The sequence below is a fragment of the Watersipora subatra genome, chromosome 5, assembly GCF_963576615.1.
Source record: "Watersipora subatra chromosome 5, tzWatSuba1.1, whole genome shotgun sequence".
NCBI classification, from domain to species: Eukaryota; Metazoa; Bryozoa; class Gymnolaemata; order Cheilostomatida; family Watersiporidae; genus Watersipora; species Watersipora subatra.
In genome coordinates, this window is record NC_088712.1 from 39,932,325 (window position 1) to 39,954,504 (window position 22,180).

At 31.9% G+C, this 22,180-nt stretch overlaps 1 protein-coding gene across 1 annotated transcript; it reads right to left on the reverse strand.

Moving 5' to 3' along the window:
- Positions 1-18,142: 18,142 nt before the first annotated feature.
- Positions 18,143-19,156, reverse strand: LOC137397355 (uncharacterized). Its single transcript, XM_068083644.1, has one exon. It carries the CDS (start codon positions 19,154-19,156, stop codon positions 18,143-18,145), a length of 1,014 nt encoding a protein of 337 aa, XP_067939745.1.
- Between the last annotated feature and the right edge of the window lie 3,024 nt (positions 19,157-22,180).

Below are 22,180 nucleotides of genomic sequence, written 5' to 3' on the forward strand. Positions count from 1 at the left end.
ACACGCACACACATACACACGCACGCACGCCCGCCTGCCCACACACACACATGCAATTAAGAACGCGATATTTTTACCATCACTTTGAGGACAATTTTCATCGGTCATTAAGAGCTTTAAAAAATAACATAATGAAACATTTTTTGTTGGGGTTAAGAATGCACTGACTTTGAGAGCTGTCACTTTATTCGTTTTTTAGCTATAGCTCATGAGAATTTAACATTAACATCGGGGACTTTACCTGAAACACAGGCATGAATTTTTTATCTATTAAACAGGGACTTTTGCGTGGAGAAGATAACTCTGGCTTATCTTTGTTTTTTCAACCATTTTGGAGTTGTCGGTATGTGATACCGTTCCCACACTTTCGTAAATGTGCTTATAAAAGTTATCCATGATTTCAGTTTTTCTCAATTATCACCTTAGAAGTTTAATAGTTCTTTATTAAACCTCTGTAAAGTACTAATTCTACACATGTATTGTGCGCAAAAGTTAAATCGACTTTAGACTTTTATGTTTGGTAATAAATTCAGTGAAACCAATTGCTTCACAGAATTTTCTGTGATCCATTCAAGTTAAGTTTGTAAATTGCAAACAGCCATGCCAGGGTTGCAGGCTGATGTCTTATCTAGATTTCTGACTTTCCAACATTTAACATGATTATCCACAAGGTACATAGAGACATTTTAACATAGTTTTCATACAACTCTTAGGCCCTTAATAGGCAACAAATTTAATTACTATAATCAATTAAGTATTTTGTTATATTTCATTTTTATCACTACCAATGGCAGTCATCAGAAAATTTACATTGTGTAATCATGAGTTAATTTTTGCGAACAAAAGTAAAAAGAACCAGGCCAGCAATTGTGTGTAATTTTTTTAAAAATCAAAAAGCCAAATAAATTTGAATATAGTTCATTTTGATTTTACTTTTTTGTTTGGTTGCACGCAATGTTTACCACTTTCGATTTAAATTTTAAGTTTGGTAATTCTTTTGTTTTCAAGCCATGCATGAAAAGCCAAGCATAGGCGGCGACATACAGTATTAGAGTAAAGCGTTAGAAAAGAAACATCGGTATCTCCAATATGCCTAATGTAAGCATGAAAAATATGTAATTTCTAAAAATATCATTATTTCTAGTAAAGTGTGCTACTTGTACCACCAAATTTGCCATCTATTACATTTTCTTAAAAATATATCGAGTTGCCCATCTATGCAACAACCATACATTCAGTTGTGAGCTATTCAAATGTTTTATAACAAGATTGACTCAATTCCCTAGTGCAGATATGACCAAAAGTATGTAAAATATTTTAACCATTAGCTTGGGAACATTAAAAAATTATGATCACTGCACACACTGATTAGAGCTATATCGATACCATTGGAATAAGCTTTGTTCAATTTGAAGGCGCCTATGTCATTAAAATTATGTATGATGCTGCGGTCAATGTCTTTTAGAGCAATCAGCCAGTTATTGAAACTTCAAACCGTGAAAAACAGTCTCAAATCTGTTGTCATACAATTTTTCTGATGTATGATATAAACATAAAAGAAAAGTGTGTTTGTATTAGTATACAAGTATATTCATTATTTACGTACAATTGAGCAATTATTATAAGTGCGCACAAAATCATAAATTTTCCCAATGCTAGTCTAATGAGTAGTCTGCACTTTTTGCTATCAACTATATATAGGCCAATATGAACACAAAGGAATGTTTGGTATTTTAATCAGCAAGTTTGTAGCCATTAGTTTAACCAATTAATAGACATGCCATTGTGAAAATATATCCTCCTATTGGTTGTAGAAATATTATCACGGGTGTGTATGACATTTAACCCATTAGTTTAAGATATTAACCAATTGTTATAAGAGAAAATATAGTCTTATACTATCTCAAAGCTATTGTAATGATGTGTATGATATTCTAGCCTAAAACTTGGAGAAATTGACTAATTATTTGATTTGAGATTACAATCATGATCGTTCTTTATACCATTGCTGCAATATCTTCCAAATTTAATGCCAAAGTATTAACCCTATAGTGAATATACTTCCTAAGCAGTTTCCTGAGCACATTGACTAATTATAACAAAAGAACACCGTCAGTCATAGACAATGTCAACACCATTGCACCAATATGTCCCCGATTTGATGGTAAAATTATTCTCACAGGTGTGTATGATATTTTAACCATTGATTTGGGGACATTGACTGATTATTTTATTTAAGATCACAGTCATGATCATTCTTATTACCATTGCTGCAAGATGTTCCAAATTAAATGCCAAAGTATTAACCTCAATGAATACGCTTCTTAAGCAGTTTTCAGAGTACATTGACCAATTATAACAAAGGAACGCAGTCAGTCATAGACAAAGCCAACACCATTACAACAAATTGTCTTCAATTGGATGGTAAAGTTATTCTCACAGGTGCGTATGATATTTTAACCATTGATTTGGGAACATAGAACAATTATTATGTGTGAACTCACCGTCATGAACAATTTAAAAATCGTTGCTGTAAGATGGCCGTTATTTGACAGCCAAATATCTCAGACATGTTTACACTATTTTAAACATTTGTATGGTTGCATTAACCAATTATGATAAAATAATGTGCAGTTTTAAGCCATGTAATTTCATCATACCAAGATGTCTCAATTTGATCACAGAACTATTATCACATGTGCATATGACTTTACAAATTTTTGTAAGTTCAATCTGGCTTATTTTTGTTTTTTTTCAACCATTTTGGAGTTGTCGGTATATGATACTTTTCCCACACTTTCGTAAATGTGCTTGTAAAAGTTATCCATCACTTAATTTTTCCCCAAATATCAACTTAGAAGTTTAATAGTTCTTTATTAAACCTATTTAAAGTACTAATTCTACACATGTATAGTGCGCAAAGGTTGAATCGACCTTAGACTTTCATGTTTAGTAATAAATTCAGTGTAATCAATTGCTTCACAGAATTTACGGTGATCTGTTCAAGTTAAGGTTTTGAATTGCAAACAGCCAGGCCTGGGTTGCAGGCTGATGTCTATCTAGATTTAAGACTTTTCAACATTTAACGCGAGTATGTTCAAGGTAAACATTTTAACATAGTTTTCATAGAACTCTTAAGCCCTGAATAGGCAACAAATTTAATTACTATAATCGATAAAGTATTTTGCTACATCTCATTTTATCATTACCAAGAGCAGCCATCAGAAAATTTACATTGCGCGATGATGAGTTAACTGTTTTAAACACAAGTAAAAATAACCAGGCAAGCAAATGTGAGTATTTTTTTTTAAATCAGGAAGCCAAATAAATTTGGATATAGTTAATTTTAGTCGTACTTTTCTGTTTGGTTGCACACGATGATTACCACTTTTAATTTAAATCTTTGCGCAATTCCTTTGTTTGTAAGCCATGCATGAAAAGCCAAGCATAGGCGGAGACATATTAGAATCAAGATTTGGAAATGAAGCATTGGTATCTCCAATATGCCTAATGTAAGCCCAATAACTTTTACCTTATAAAAATATCATTATGTTTAATAAAACATGTATGATAAAAAACGTGTTATCCGTACCAAAAATTTGCCTTCTATTACATTTTCTTAAAAATATATTGAGTTGCCCATCTTTGCAAAAACTATACATTTAATTGTAATCTATTCAAATGTTTAATAACAAGATTGACTCAATTTTTAGTGCAGATATGTTCAAAAGTATGCAAAATAATTTAACCATTAGCTTGGGAGTGTTAAATAAATACTATCACTGCACACACTGATTTGAGCTATCTCGATACTATTGAAATAAACTTTGTTCAATTTGAAGGCGTGTACGTCATCCAAATTATGTATGATACTACAGTAAATGTTTTTTGAAGTAATTGGCCAGTTATTGTAACTGCAAACCGTCAAAAATAGTCTCAAACATGTTGTCATACAATTTTTCTGATGTATGATGTAAACATAAAAGAAAATTGTGTTTGTATTAGTATACAAGTATATTCGTTATTTAGGTACAATTGACAAACTATTACAAGTGCACACGATATCATAAATTTGCTCAATGCTAGTCTAATAAGGAGTCTGTACTTTTCACCATCAACTATTTAGAGGGCAATATGAACACAAGGGAATGTTTGGTATTTTAATCAGCAAGTTTGTAACCATTAGTTTAACAAATTAGTAGATATATTATCGTGAAAAGATATCCCCATATTTGTTGTAGAAAAATTATCGCAGGTGTGTATGATATTTTTACCATTGATTTGGGGACACTGACTAATTATTTTATTTGATATCACAGTCATCATCATTCCTAATACCATTGCTGCAAGATGTTCCAAATTTAATGCCAAAATATTAATCCTAATGAATATGCTTCTTAAGCAGTTTCCTGAGCACATTGAACCATTATAACAAAATGACTCAGTCAGTCATAGAATATGTCAACCCCATTGCAACAATATGTCCCCAATTTGATGGTAAAATTATTCTCACAGGTGTGTATGATATTTTTACCATTGATTTGGGGACATTGGCTGATTATCTTATTTGAGATCACAGTCATGATTATTCCTAATACCATTGCTGCAAGATGTTCCAAATTTAATGCCAAAATATCAACCCTAATGAATATACTTCTTAAGCAGTTTCCTGAGCACATTGACCAATTAAAACAAAAGAGCACAGTCATTCATAGAATACGTCAACACCATTGCAACAAAATGCCGCCAATTTGATGGTAAAATTATTCTCACAGGTGTGTATGATATTTTAACCATTGATTTGGGGACAATGACTGATTACTTTATTTGAGATCACAGTCATGATTATTCCTAATACCATTGCTGCAAGATGTTCCAAATTTAATGCCAAAATATCAACTCCAATGAATATGCTTTTTAATAAGTTTTCTGAGCACATTGACCAATTGTAACAAAAGAACACAGTCAGTCATAGACAATGTCAACACCATTGCAACAAAATGCCGCCAATTTGATGGTAAAATTATTCTCACAGGTGTGTATGATATTTTAACCATTGATTTGGGGACAATGACTGATTACTTTATTTGAGATCACAGTCATGATTATTCCTAATACCATTGCTGCAAGATGTTCCAAATTTAATGCCAAAATATCAACTCCAATGAATATGCTTTTTAATAAGTTTTCTGAGCACATTGACCAATTGTAACAAAAGAACACAGTCAGTCATAGACAATGTCAACACCATTGCAACAATATGTCCCCAATTTTATGGTAAAATTATTCTCACAGGTGTGTATGATATTTTAACCATTGATTTGGGAACATAGAACAATTATTATGTGTGAACTCACAGTCATGAACAATTTAAAAATCGTTGCTGTAAGATGGCCGTTATTTGACAGCCAAATATCTCAGACATGTTTACGCTATTTTAAACATTTGTATGGTTGCATTAACCAATTATGATAAAATAATGTGCAGTTTTAAGCCATGTAATTTCATCATGCCAAGATGTCTCAATTTGATCACAGAACTATTATCACATGTGCATATGACTTTACAATTTTTTGTAAGTTCACTTACAGTCACTAATCATTTCAAAGTATCTGGGCTGTGGTAAAATCTCTCTAATTTAATGGCACAAGTATCACAGCAAGTTTTAGTTATATTTGAACCATTAGCTTGAAAAAATTGATCTATAGTTGTAAGTGCACACTTATTCGTCAACCATCTTAAAGCGAATGTGTGAGAAGATTTCACCAATTTTGTGGCAAAACTATTATTGCAACTGTGAATGATATTGCTTCCATTAGTTTGAAACATTGACCAATTATTACCAATCTACACGCAATGATCAAGCATCTCATAGCTATTGTGACAAGATGTCCCCAAATAGATGCTAAAATACCATCACCAGTGTTTATAATTATGTAACTATTCTGGGAAGTTGTCCAATATGCAACTCCGCTCACAGTCATACAACAGCTCAAAGTATCTGTAATAAAATGTTCCTAATGCTCGCTTCATTATCTCCACAAAGCTTGTATGATTTTTTAACCATTTGCTCGGGGATATTGAGCAATTATTACAAAAGCAGTTTGAGTGATATAGCATCTCAATGCCATTGTGATATGTTGCTAATTTGAGGGTTCAAATATAACCACGAGTTTGCATGATCTTTTAACCATTGGTTTGAAATAATTGTCAAAATTTACTGGTGCATACATAGTATTAATTCATATCAAGGATGTTATTAAAAGTTTCCTTCAGTTTGTTGTTACATTTGATGACAAAGAATAAAATATCTCTAATTTGGAAAGATGAATACCCCAACAAATACTTATTATATTACAACCATTAGTTTGGAACATTACACAATGATTATAAGAGCACAATTAGTCGCCACCAATCTCAAAACATTTGTAATAAGATGTTCCCAAATTGATGGTAAAAATATCAGTGCATGAACATTTGCTTGTATGGCCATTGGTTTGAAAACATAAAGCAAATATCATAACTATAACTTTACATACAGTCATAAAATTTCTCAATGCTATTTCAATAACTACGAATATTATCAAAACCGTTAATTAAAATACAACCATTACTTTTAGAATATTAATGAATTAATTAAGTATACTTTCATCCATAAAAAATTCATTGAACATTGAGAAATCGGAGGTTTGTTTGTTATTTCATCGATTAATTTTGCAAACATTAGTTTAACCAAATAATAGAAATAGCATAATGATAATATATCCTCATTTTGGTTTTGGAATTATTATCATGGGTGTGTATGACATTTAACCTATTAGTTTGGGATTTTTACCAATTCTTGTACGAAAATTATTAGGTGTATTAAAAAATATTTATATTCTTTCAAATATTTGCATGATAGAAACTATTGAGCCAATAATTGGCACACATACACAAGACAACAACACTAATGCAATACAAGTATAATATAATTTGTGTACAGCTAAAAGACAATATCGCAACTAAAGGTGATTTGCTGTCTGCTAAGTAGGTATTTGCCAGATTATCTTCAGAATCTGTGAAACAGAATTCAACCTTTCAAACACATTTCACTTGCTATGCCTGTTTGGCTTTTAATTCATATTGAAGTTTTTAAAAATAAAAATAGGCAGTAACAATCAAATTCTTTAAGTATTTAATAAAATTTTAAGTATAACATTTCAATGTGAAACCTTCGGCAATATTTTACTAAGTCAGTATTGTTTATGATAATAATCATCTATGTGAACAACATCCAATAATATGAAATATTTTGAAAAGGTGATTCGTCTTTACCGTTAACTGTTGTTTACTTTACTTTTTCGATTCAAACCGCATGGCATAACTCTTTGGCAACTGTGCAGTAAGTTGATGGATTGTGAAAGCTGTTTAGATTGGCAAATATGTACGCATGTCTTTAAAAAAATGGGCATAGTGGAAACCATGTGATATAAAATAAAAGTGAGCATGACTATCTGATGTTGCAAATAAAGTTTAAAATCTTGTGCCTAAGTAGATTTTCGACAAATTATTTGCAGTGTCTGTGAGATTTACAAGCTACCATTTCATTAACAACATGTCTCACTCACTGAATCTGCTTGGTTTTTAGCTAACCATAAAGCCGCGCACAGAATAGAATATTATAGAACTGTGTAGACAGAAAATGATAAGTTCATTTAATATTTGTAAAGTGTATATGCTATTGAGCACAAACTTTATAAGAGTTTAGGATCTTATTTGTCTTTGATTTAGTGTACAAGCAGAAAATGTTATAATCTTGTCATTGTGCATGAGCAGTGCTGAATTTTACTGATTGCAGTATTGAATAACTCTCTTTGTTCCCTAAGTTTAATTGATCCTTCTTCAATATTACATAATCATAAGCGGAACAAGACATGTTCAATGTATGACAGGCAAAGTTTCAACAGTGATAAACATGTTGGCTCAGAAAACTCTCAAACAGCGCTGAAAGTTTATCAATGCTGTGAGACTTTTTCAAAGCAATTATTAATAAAAAGGGGTGGCTATATACATGTATGAGCTACGCAAAATAAAGTGAGATGAGTTTTCCAATCTTTAAAACTATAGGTAAGCTTTCCAACAAAGGTAGTCAATGGCCAGCTATAGAATAATTCTAAAAAAAATGTTTAGTTCAAATTAGCAATCACAATAGAACAATAAGTAGGTTATTGCACTATTGCTATTGATATCTAAAATTATTTTGTTACAATGCAATTTCTAAAAAGACTTGTGTAGTTTTTCAAACAAAATTACAAATTGACAAAACAGGAATTTTGGCTCGTGACCTTCCTTGAGTAAAAGACCAAAAGTAATAACTTTGTCAGCAGTAATAAAAAACAGTTGACAAGGATCTTCAGGCAATTTTGCAAGTGTGCTTTTGCGAATTTTCAACAAGGGATCTACCAGTTGGTAATTATTGGTGCTCAACAGAAGTTTTTGTTTAACTTTGTGTCTAAATTATCAGAAATATTTTTGCAAATTGGTATCATTCCTGCAGACTTTTTATTATTGTGAATTTTATAAGCAATTGTCAGCCTCTCTTGCTTCATATAAAATTAGCATTGTAATTAAAACCGTTAAATATTTTTCAGAGTAGTATGTTATGGAGAGCATATCTTAAGAGAAAAAAATTCTTCTCTGGATGAGAGACTGTGTAAAAGTCGCAAACCATATAATCTTATTATTGCCTGCGAGTAACCGTATTGCATAATTTCTTTTGTTCTATTAATAGATCTTGTTGCTGTTTGATGTTGCATCATGATTACCTGGACCCTTGCTGCTTAATGTTTAGCAGAAAATAAGTGGAAAGTAATAATATTTACTTGGTTCAGGAGATTCTCTACCAACACTGAAAGTATACCAAAACGACGGATATTAAACAAAAATTATTAGAAAAACAACGGCACTAGAAAACAACTTTGCAATAATCACTCACTATTAGAGTTCTTACTGTGCAAGCCGGTACATCAACCGAACTATCTAATGTGATGCAAAAGAAAAAAATTTGTGAGTGTGATATTCCAACAATCAACTTTGAGAATCAAGCATTTTGGGTTTAAAAGATTTTTCTAATTGCAATTTAAATTAAAAACTAAAGCAAATCAGTAAATACATGACTTCAAACCTTCCATAGTTGAGGTGATATAATTCTATTGTCTATCACAATTTTCTTCTGGTATAAGTTGCTCATGGTTAAATTGCATATAAATTGTCAAAATACTAAATTTCTCTTAAGAAATTGAAAAAGGTTTCATAAGAAATACCCTTCATATTTGTTTTAAAATATAACTGTTCAACTCTTTGTAAATTCGATAGTCCAATTAAAGAATTAATTTGTGTTCCATATTACGTTTTGTTTTTCATAATGTTATCAAATAAATCATTTGACAATATTGCCCTATGTCAGTATAGCGTATGATAATAGTAGTCTATGGGAACAAAATCAAATTAGATGAAATATTTTAAAAATATGATTAGTCTTGATTGTTAGCTTTTGTTCATTTTATTTTTTCTATTTAAGATGCATGTGATAACTCTTTGGAAACTATGCAGTGATTTGATGCACTGCGAAAGCTGTTTAGATAGGCAAATATGTACGCATTTCCTTAAAAAAATGAGCTTAGTGAAAATCATGTGATCTGAAATGAACGTGAGCATGACTATCATTAATCCAAAACAAATGTAATATTTCCTGTTTGAGGCTAGCTAGGTGATGTTGCAAATAAAGTTTAAAACCTGGCACCTGGGTAGATTCTTAAAAACTATTTGCAGTGTCTGGGGATTTTGAAGCCACCATAGCATTTACAACATGTCTCACTTGCTGAGTCTGCTTGCATTTTAGCTAACCATAAAGCTTTGCGCAGAATAGAATACTGTAGAGCAAAGTAGACAGAAAATACTAAATTCATCGAATATTTGTAAGTTGTATATGCTACCAAGAGCAAAATTTATGAGAGTAAACATTTGATTTGTCTTTGATTGGTGTATAAAGCATTAAATGTTATAATCTTGTTATTGTATATGACCAGCAGTACTGAATAAGTTTCTTTGTTCTCCAGATTTAACTCCTGATTCTTCGATATTACATAATCATAAGCAAGACACTACAGGCTCAAGGTATGACAGGCAAAGATTGAGAAGCGATAACATGTTGGGTCAGACAAATTGCAAACAGCATCAAAATTTCACTAATGCCGTGAGACTTTTTCAAAGTAATTATGGAAAAAAGAGCAACTATCAGTCACACAAAGTACAATTAGATGGTTTTCTAAACATTGAAACTGTAGATAAAATTTACAACCGAAGTTGTCGATGACCAGTAATAAAATAATTCTCATAAAACTGATTAGTTCAAATTAGCAATCACAATAACAATAGAACAATAAGTAAATTATTGCACTATTGATATCTAAAATTAGTTTGCTACAATGCAATCTATAAAAAATTCTTGCGGATGTCAAATAGGATGTTTCCATGTGAAATATTTGACAACATTGATCTACATATACGTCTGTATAGTTTATGATAACAGTGATCTTTGTGTGCAACGTCAATTCAGATGTAATATTTTGAAAATATGATCCGGCTTGATTATTACAGGTGGTTCACTTTATTTTCACCATTTAAAACATATAACATTAATCTTTGGCGCCTGAGCAGTAATTTGATGCATTTTGAAAGCTATTTATATTGGCAAATAAGTACGCATTTTCTTAAAAAGATTGGCATAGTAAAAACAATGTGATTTAAAATGAACGTGAGCATGAGTATCATTAATACAAAACAAATACAATTTGTTCTGTTTGAGGCTAACTGGGTGATATTGCAAATGAAGTTCAAAATCTCACGCCTAGGTAAATTATTGACAAATTATTTGCAGTGTCTGTGAAATTTACAAGCTACTATTTTATTAAAAACATGTCTCACTCACTGCATCTGCTTGGTTTTTAATTAACAATAAAGCCTTGTGCCAGTAGAATATTATAGAATGGAGTAAATGGAAAATAATAAACTCATTGAATATTTGTAAATTGTATATGCTATTGAGCACAAAATTTATGGAAGTAAACATCTTATTTGTCTTTGATTTGGTGTGTAAAGCATCCAATGTTATAATCTTGTTATTACAGATGACCAGCAGTACTGAATAAGTTTCTTTGTTCTCTATATTTAACTTGTGGTTCTGCGATGTTACATAATCATAAGCAAGACACTACAGGCTAAATGTATGACAGGCAAAGGTTGAGAAGCGATAACACGTTGGCTCAAACAAATCTCAGATAGCACGAAAATTTTACCAATGCTGTGAGAGTTTTTTAAAGTAACTATTAAAAAAAACAAGCAACTATGACCAACAAAAAGTAAAATGAGTCGGTTTTCCAAACATTAAAACTGTAGGTAAGCTTTCCAACAGAAGTAGTCAATGGCCAGCTATAGAATAATTCTCATAAAACTGTTTATTTCAAATTAGGAATCACAATAACAATAGCACCATAATTAAATTATTGCCCTATCGCTATTGATATCTAAAATTAGTTTGTTACAATGCAATCTATAAAAAATAATTGCAAAGTTTTTTGAACAAAATTAAAAATAGCAAAAAAACAAACGTTTACCTGTGAACTTTTTTAATTAAAACAGCGCAAGTAATAACTTTGTCAAGAATAATTAAAAAAACAGTTAACAAGAAATTGCTAGCAGTTTTTCCAGTGTGATTTTGAAAATCTTTGACCAGGGATCTACTATTTGGTATTTTTTGGTGATCAACAGAAGTTTTGTTTTCATTTTGTGTTTTAATTATAAAAAATGGTTTTTTTTTATATTGGTCTAACTTCTTTAGATTTTTTATTGTTGTGAATTTTTACAAATAGGTAGCAGCCTCTCTTGCTTTATATAAAACTAGCAGATTGCCCGATTTTGCACGGGTAATAAAAATGACGGTTTCAAATGAAGGTGTTTTTTTTATTTCTGTGCACTGCATTTATTTCTGTGTACTGTTTATATATTTGTGTAATTTATACTGTGCCTGTTTCAGTCCTACTACAGCTCTCTACTGATTGCAATATTCTTGCTTATCATATCAATCAAGCTTATGCGAGAGTCATGTAAGTTATGCATTGTTACAATAGAAAACAAAAAGACACTGATATTTATATATAGATTTTCAGTATGCATTGCTTATTTGCTGAGACGTTAGCTAAGCGCATTTGGCTTTGTATCGTATAACAAACAAAGTTTCATGCATTCATTGAACCGTATTAGGCTCTTACATATATACACTACTGAAATCCAGCTAAAATTATATATGATGAATACTACAATAAAATTTAAAAAATTTTTAATCTTTTGCATTCCCATGAACCAAATAGTAATAAACATTAAAAAAGTCATTCATGTTGACGATTATTTGCGTTCAGTATTTCACACCCATTTAACACCCCAAAAAATCTTTTTATTGTTTGCGAGTATGCAAAAACACTTTGCTTTTTTGTATACTTAATTTTTTGCCAATTTCATGTGCTCGGTGGACAATTTCATGTGCAATCTCATGTGCACACTTTCATAATTATGCTATTAAAAGTTATGCATGACTTCATTTCTACTTCAAACTCAGTTCAAAAGTTCTATAGTTGTCTATGAAATCTTTGTTGAGTAATAAATATACATATTATGGCACTTTTTTAATTTACTTTTAGGAACTATTAATTCTACACATGTATGATGTACAAAGGATAACTCAGCGTTAGGCCATTAGCGATTGGCATAAACAGACAACAAATTTAATTACGTTACTGAATTAATTTTGTTGCCGTATCTTGTTTTATACTGCTAGCAATGCCAGTCATCAACATATTTAAATTGCGTCAGCATGAGTTAACTATTATAAACAAAAGTAAAAAGAACAAGTAAGGTGGTGACAAGCACTTTTTCAAAAATCCAAAAGCCAAAAAGAATTAAATATATTCATTAAATGTTGACACTGCTGCTTAGTTTTACACATTGATAACCGCAATTGATTAAACTTGAAACTTGTATAATTCCATTGTTTACAAACCATACATGAAAAGCAAGCATAGGGACATAGGAGTTAAATTACAATCAAGCTTTAGATAAAAAGATTGGTAGTGTCAACATACTCAATATAAACTTGATGAAATATATATATTTTCTAAAACAACTATAAGTATTTTCAATGAGGAGCAATAAATGTATGGCAGAAATTTCCATTTAGCTATTTCATTCTCTAAAGATATACTACCTTGTCAATCTTTGTAATTGACTCTGATCTTTTAGTAGTAACGAAAGTTTTTTAGTGGAGCTGATGGAAGAATACTACATAGTAAAAAAGTTCAATGATGGATCATTGGTCTGAAAAAGAAAAAACAGAAGATTTGATTGAATTCTAACAATATACAGATCTCAGATTAGAAATTTGCAGAGACACTTGAAATTGGTTTAATTATGTTTGTTTTAAATGTTTTGAACCAAAATTATTAGACATTCAAGTTAACTTTTACAATATATTTTAAATCAGAATTTTGACCATTATTATTCATAAATATAGGAAAAATGTAAACGAGTTAGAGAAAGCATTGGAGGCTACATGTTTTATTTTGATATTTTATTCAGTCTAAAAATATCAAGGAAGGATGATGTAGTAAAGTTCTTGCAAAGTCATACAATGGATCAAGATTTGAAGTCAATAAAGTACATGTACAGAGATCTTATGCTTAAGACTATGTGAAATTAACCTGAGATTTTATGCAGCTATAACTTATGTAAGAAATGTACGTAATGAATTCAAACAAATCTTTAGAATAATAAAGCGCAATTTTTTTTAATTGCGTATAAACTACAACCATACTAAAAAAAGCTAGTAAGTAAAGAAGGATGCATATTTGAAAATATTTAAAAAAGTACAAGAGCTCTCAAGGATTATTAAAGGCCTGAACTATTGAAGGAAGCAAACGAGACACACTTTCAAATGTCTGCTGAGCATGTATAACTGCTGGCCAAATACATTATATTGTAAAAAAAACTTTGCAAATGCTAAACTACAAAATACATTTGTAATGCAGAAGAGCAAATATAGCCTTTAGCTAAACACAAGTTCAAAAATAGTGTAAACGCTCAATTTGCTTCCGAAGCTACATTTTAGATAAAAACTCACAAATATTGTGACTTTTCACTTACAAATATTGTGAGTTTTCATCTCTTGTAATTCCATTCTTGTAGAAACTCGCAAATATTGTGAGTTTTTACAAGATAGTAATTAGCTCCCCAATAAGATATAATGTCCCCAATTGTTAGGTAAAAAGTTTCTATGAGAAGAAAACTCCGCAAATATTTGCCTACTAACAAATGGAAACAGGTCAAATGTGTATGAGAATTTAGCAAACTTTATGGGGACTTACATATTTTTTCACACACCCACACTCACAGATGTTCTCGTACAAATGCAGGCAATTGGGGACAGTGCTCAGATTTTGTCGGGATTTGGATTAAACTATATATTTTTTAGTTTTTTATAAGAAAAAAGGGTTTAAAAGATTGGGGACGTCCCCAATTTCCGAACGTCCCCAATTTGTCTGTTAAATTCTGGTGTGAGTCTCCAATTGCATGCATTTACAAGTTCACGCACGCACGCCCGCCTGCCCAACACACACACACACACACACACACACACACACACACACACACACACACACACACACACACACACACACACACACACACACACACACACACACACACACACACACACACACACACACACACACACACACACACACACACACGCAATTAAGAATGCAATATTTTTACCATCACTTTGAGGACAAGTTTCATCGGTCATTAAGAGCTTTAAAAAATAACATAATGAAACACTTTTTGTTGGGGTTAAAAATGCACTGATTTTGAGAGCTGTCACTTTATTCGTTTTTTAGCTATAGCTCATGAGAATTTAACATTAACATCGGGGACTTCACCTGACACAAACGCATGAATTTTTTATCTATTAAACAGGGACTTTTGCGTGGAGAAGATAACTCTGGCTTATCTTTGTTTTTTCAACCATTTTGGAGTTGTCGGTTTGTGATACCGTTCCCACACTTTCGTAAATGTGCTTGTAAAAGTTATCCATGATTTCAGTTTTTCTCAATTATCACCTTAGAAGTTTAATAGTTCTTTATTAAACTTCTGTACAGTACTAACTCTACACATGTATTATGCGCAAAAGTTAAATCGACTTTAGACTTTTATGTTTGGTAATAAATTCAGTGAAGCCAATTGCTTCACAGAATTTTCTGTGATCCATTCAAGTTAAGTTTGTAAATTGCAAACAGCCATGCCAGGGTTGCAGGCTGATGTCTTATCTAGATTTCTGACTTTCCAACATTTAACATGATTATCCACAAGGTACATAGAGACATTTTAACATAGTTTTCATACAACTCTTAAGCCCTTAATAGGCAACAAATTTAATTACTATAATCAATTAAGTATTTTGTTATATTTCATTTTTATCACTACCAATGGCAGTCATCAGAAAATTTACATTGTGTAATCATGAGTTAATTTTTGCGAACAAAAGTAAAAAGAACCAGGCCAGCAAATGTGTGCAATTTTTTTAAAAGTCAAAAAGCCAAATAAATTAGAATATAATTCATTTTGATTTTACTTTTTTGTTTGGTTGCACGCAATGATTACCACTTTCGATTTAAATTTTAAGTTTGGTAATTCTTTTGTTTTCAAGCCATGCATGAAAAGCCAAGCATAGGCGGCGACATACAGTATTAGAGTAAAGCGTTAGAAAAGAAACATCGGTATCTCCAATATGCCTAATGTAAGCATGAAAAATATGTACTTTCTAAAAATATCATTATTTCTAGTAAAGTGTGCTACTTGTACCACCAAATTTGCTATCTATTACATTTTCTTAAAAATATATCGAGTTGCCCATCTATGCAACAACCATACATTCAGTTGTGAGCTATTTAAATGTTTTATAACAAGATTGACTCAATTCCCTAGTGCAGATATGACCAAAAGTATGTAAAATATTTTAACCATTAGCTTGGGAACATTAAAAATTATGATCACTGCACACACTGATTAGAGCTATATCGATACCATTGGAATAAGCTTTGTTCAATTTGAAGGCGCCTATGTCATCAAAATTATGTATGATGCTGCGGTCAATGTCTTTTAGAGCAATCAGCCAGTTATTGGAACTGCAAACCGTGAAAAACAGTCTCAAATCTGTTGTCATACGATTTTTCTGATGTATGATATAAACATCAAAGAAAAGTGTGTTTGTATTAGTATACAAGTATATTCATTATTTACGTACAATTGAGCAATTATTATAAGTGTGCACAAAATCATAAATTTTTCCAATGCTAGTCTAATGAGTAGTCTGCACTTTTTGCTATCAACTATATATAGGCCAATATGAACACAAAGGAATGTTTGGTATTTTAATCAGCAAGTTTGTAGCCATTAGTTTAACCAATTAATAGACATGCCATTGTGAAAATATATCCTCCTATTGATTGTAGAAATATTATCACGGGTGTGTATGACATTTAACCCATTAGTTTAAGATATTAGCCAATTGTTATAAGAGAAAATATAGTCTTATACTATCTCAAAGCTATTGTAATTATGTGTATGATATTCTAGCCTAAAACTTGGAGAAATTGACTAATTATTTGATTTGAGATTACAATCATGATCGTTCTTTATACCATTGCTGCAATATCTTCCAAATTTAATGCCAAAGTATTAACCCTATAGTGAATATACTTCCTAAGCAGTTTCCTGAGCACATTGACTAATTATAACAAAAGAACACCGTCAGTCATAGACAATGTCAACACCATTGCACCAATATGTCCCCGATTTGATGGTAAAATTATTATCACTGGTGTGTATGATATTTTAACCATTGATTTGGGGACATTGACTGATTATTTTATTTAAGATCACAGTCATGATCATTATTTTTACCATTGCTGCAAGATGTTCCAAATTAAATGCCAAAGTATCAACCCCAATGAATACGCTTCTTAAGCAGTTTTCAGAGTACATTGACCAATTATAACAAAGGAACGCGGTCAGTCATAGACAAAGCCATTACCATTGCAACAAATTGTCTTCAATTGGATGGTAAAGTTATTCTCACAGGTGTGTATGATATTTTAACCATTGATTTGGAAACATTGACTGATTATTTTATTTAAGATCACATTCATTTTCATTCTTAATACCATTGCTGCAAGATGTTCCAAATTTAATGCAAAAGTATCAACCCTAATGAATATGCTTCCTAAGCAGCTTCCTGAGCACATTGACCAATTATAACAAAGGAATGCAGCCAGTCATAAACAATGTCAACGCCATTGCACCAATATGTCCCCAATTTGATGGTAAAATTATTCTCACAGGTGTGTATGATATTTTAACCATTGATTAGGGGGCATTGACTGATTATTTTATTTAAGATCACATTCATGATCATTCTTAATACCTTTGCTGCAAGATGTTCCAAACTTAATGCCAAAGTATCAACCCCAATGAATATGCTTCTTAAGCAGTTATCTGAACAATTTGACCAATTATAACAAAGGAACGCAGTCAGTCATAGACAATGTCAACACCATTGCACCAATATGTCCCCGATTTGATGGTAAAATTATTCTCACAAGTGTGTATGAAATTTTAATATGGCGGGTTCTCCAGTAGGCATATAGACCACGGAACATGTATACAATGTTTAATATCTCAATAATTTTATTGTTGAAGTTTCTTACATGACAATGGAAATATAAATTCAAAACATTTCATGAGCAAGGCAGTTTGTGCCAATCCAAACAATTTACAAAAAAAATAAGACATCAGTAAAGGTGTTTAAACGTGAAATAATTAGCAAGCAACTGTTAAATGTAGTCTGTTCTACCACAATGATTGCAAAAAATATGAATTGATAGAAATATGATATACAAAATCAAAAACCAAAATATTATGAATAATAACAATGAAAAGTTGACGTTGCTGAGGAAGATATCCTTGAAAATTTTCCGAGCATACTGCTAGTGTATTACTGAAGCGCTTGAGGGTGAACAATGTTCTTTGTCTGAACGAATGGCGAGAGAATGTATAGACCATTTTTACTGCCTACTCGTCCATGAGAAAAGCATGGTGTAAGGAGGTGAATGCCGACAGTTTTTAGTGTTTGGCCTTGGGATTTATATATAGTCAAAGCAAATGACAGTCTAACAGGAAACTGAATACATTTAAATTGAAACGACACATTTGTCGGAATTAGTGGTATTCTAGGGATAAAAACTTTTTCACCCATTGCAGCTCCGGTAAGCGCAGTAGCACAAATAAGATTTGGGGATAGATTTTCGATGATCAATCTTGTTCCATTACAACATCTACATGTAGGTGAATCCAAATTTTGAAGAAGCATAACGGGGGCATCAACGCATAGTTGAAGATTATGAGGAGGCATACTGGCAGGCTGTAAAGAGTTCAAGAATTCTGTAGGATAATTGACAGAGTCATTCTCTTCAACAACACAGTCTATGCTGAGGAATGAAGTCGTAGTCCCAGGAATTTTTTCAAGAAGTAGTTGATTGATGTGGTCAACAGTGTCATTTTTAGGTGCCAGAATTACTTTTTCTTTCAGCCATTGGTGCTGAAGATAGTTTTCGTGAATATTTGGGTACACTTTTGGTAGTAAATTGTCTTCTGTGTCTACAATAAATCCGCATTTATCAGGTAGAGACATTAGCCCATTGTTAACTGGTAGCTTTCCCTCATCGATATTTAAAGGTTGTGCAGAAAACTCCCCCAAAGCGTCATCCCCTCCCATATGCACTCTCATATTTGTCGTTAGCTTACAAACTTCTACACAGTGCCATATACATGTATAAGAATCATTTAGGCAAGCTTTGAGTTCATCAGCTGAAGTTCCTTTAGGTATGACCGATAGGATTTGACAAAACTCGCCAGCAAGAAGTACACATACACCACCCATAATTTTGTCGCTGTTATAAAGGTCTTTAAGCGTTCGATCCAGAGCTTCCAATGTTGCTTTATGTGCCATTGTGCATTCATCTCAAACAACTAATTTTGTGGTCTGTAACAATTGAGCCAATCTAGTACCTTTACGGATGTTGCAAACAGGAGTCTCCAGGCGTCCTATATCTAATGGTAGTTTAAACATGAAATGAGACGTCCTTCCACCTTCCAGCAACGTAGCGGCTATACCTGAAGATGCGACTGCCAGTGCGACTCGCCGGTTAGATCTGATTTTAGCAAGAAAAATATTGAGCGAGAAAGTTTTACCAGTTCCACCGGGAGCATCCAAGAAAAAGATCGCTTCACGCTCATCATCCACTGCTTTTAAAATCTTTCCATACCCTAAATTCTGATCAAATGTAAGGTTTGGTTCGGTGCTGCTAACAAATCTATTTAACTTTGCCATGTCATAGTTGGTTTATCGTAGCAATTGTGTCTGTGGAAGCAGGTCTAAATCTCTGCATGGCATTGTGAATCCGAGTTGCTCTAGTCTCTTACCAGAAATGTTAATGACTTTGACATCTAACAAAATCAAAGCTTTGTTGAAAAATTTGACTGTGAAATCTAAAGAGATCTGCGGTTGAAGAAAAAATGCTGCATTAAACTTTTCTCTCCAAGATGTGCATTTTCTTGCAGCAATCCTCTCTCGATCACACGCGTGTCTTTGATCCCGTTATTCGTCAGTCTCTAAAGATCTTACAGTTTCAATCCGCCCTCGATTACACGCTTGTCTTTGTGCACGTTGTTCGCCAGTCTCCAAAGATCTTACAGTTGCAATTCTCTCCCGATCACATGCTTGTCTTTGTGCAGGTTGTTTGTCAGTCTCCAACGATCTTACAATTGCAATCCTCTCCGGATCACACGCTTGTCTTTTTGCATGTTTTTCATTGGTCTCCAAAGATCTTACAGTTGCAATTCGGTCACGATGATACGCTTGTCTTTGTGCGCGTTGTTCTTTAGTCTGTGATGCTCTCTTCTCTCTAGCCTTTGCTAAGCGTTCATTTCTTTGCTGCTCAGTTTCCAAGGCTTTAGCAACCGCTTTCCTCAGTCTGTCTTTTTTAAGTCTTTCTTCTTTTCCTGTGATGACTCACTGCAGGTTCGTTTCTTTGGAGGCATTAGACAATGTGTAACTTTTGAGAAAATGTGTAATAAACAGATTATTAAAAAACGTAAAGAATGTAATAGGAGAATGTAAATCTAGATATATATTTCTCAAAATATATATCTAGACTTACAAATGCGTGTGTAAATATAAAATAGTGAAGAATAACTGATACTTATAATGTTACACGATAAATCTTACAGTAAATCTTACAGATAATCTAACAGATAATCTTACAGTAATCTTACGAATGTTTGTTGTAAAAGTAATTACGAATTACTAATATAAATAACAAAGGTCAGAAACTGAATAAGAAATAATAACGGTGTATGAAAATGAATAAGGTTAAAACTTCAAACACAATACTCAAACTATGTTTAAAAAAGGCAAGGTGAAATAATAACAATAATGAAACAAACTTTAAAAACTAATATTATAAACTTCAAAAGTTATAAGAAGTTTATGAATGTCATAGGAGAATGTAAATCTAGATATATATTTCTCAAAATATGTAAATGATAAATCTTACAGATAATCTAACAGATAATCTTACAAATGTTTGGTGTAAAATGTAAAAATAATTGCGAATTACTACTATTAATAATAAAGATTAGAAACTCAATAAGAAATAATAACGGTGTATGAAAATGAATAATGTTAAAACTTCAAACGCAATACTCAAACTATGTTTAAAAAAGGCAAGGTGAAATAATAACAATAATGAAACAAACTTTAAAAAATAATATTATAAACTTCAAAAGTTATAAGAAGTTTAAGAATGTAATAGGAGAATGTAAATCTAGATATATATTTCTCAAAATATGTAAATGTGTGTAAATATAAGATAGCGAGGAATAACTGATACTTGTAAGGTTACACGATAAATCTTACAGATAATCTAATAGATAATCTTACAAACGTTTGTTGTAAAATGTAAAATTAATTACGAATTACTAAATGGTTAGGTTTAGAAGGAAAGATGTGTAAGCTAGTACACAAAGCGAGCACTGATAGGAACTCTTGTGATTTTCGTGTGCGTTCGAGAACTTCGTCTTATCCGTCTGTTAAGAAAAGAAAATTGTGCTTGGTAATATATTATATCGCTATTAAAATAAAGGTTTAATAACAAACTGGAAAATATTCATCCAAACGAAGATGTTTTAATTTGAACTAAAAGAAATAACGCAAAATATTTTCTAAACAAACAATGATTTAGTTCGTATTTAATGATTGTGGAACGCAAGGTACCAAATGAGAAGTCAAAAAACATAATGTAGCTGTGAAAAAGTCTCCTGAGCAGCGAAAATAAATTAGTAACTAAATGTAGATGTAAAATAAATAGCAGGTATGTAAGGTATGAAATGTCGACGAAACGTATATACCCAGTTTGGTAACATATATAATCTGTACAAAAATCATCAAATTTATAGTTCGAGATAATTTACCTAAAAGACTTTCGAAAAAAAAAACGAAGAAGCATCGCGTTGCATATACTTAGGTCCCAGAATATTTCGGAACAGTAGCATCCTAATTCGTGGACGCAAAGCTAAATTTCGTCGTGAGTTAAAATGCAGTTTTAATGGCAATGTTTAAATAGCTTTTTTTAACAAGGCTAATTTATAATTTGCATGTGCATAGCGTATATGTTATATGAGAACATATATAAAAATGCACAGGTTTTGCTAAGGTGTTACAGCTCAGTGGTAAAGCATCCGGAAACAGTATACTGGATAGCCTCATGGATTGTCGATGAAAAAACTGTTGTGAGTTCGAATCCATCAGATGACAAAAAATCAAGATTTTAAGATCTATCGCCAGATTTCCAACGACGACGACACACGGACACACCGACTTTGAGAAATATATGTATATCAACCGTTCCAGCTAACGGCAAACGGTAAGAACACCGGCTAACAAGGTGAATAAATAGGACCGCTAGCGCGTTGG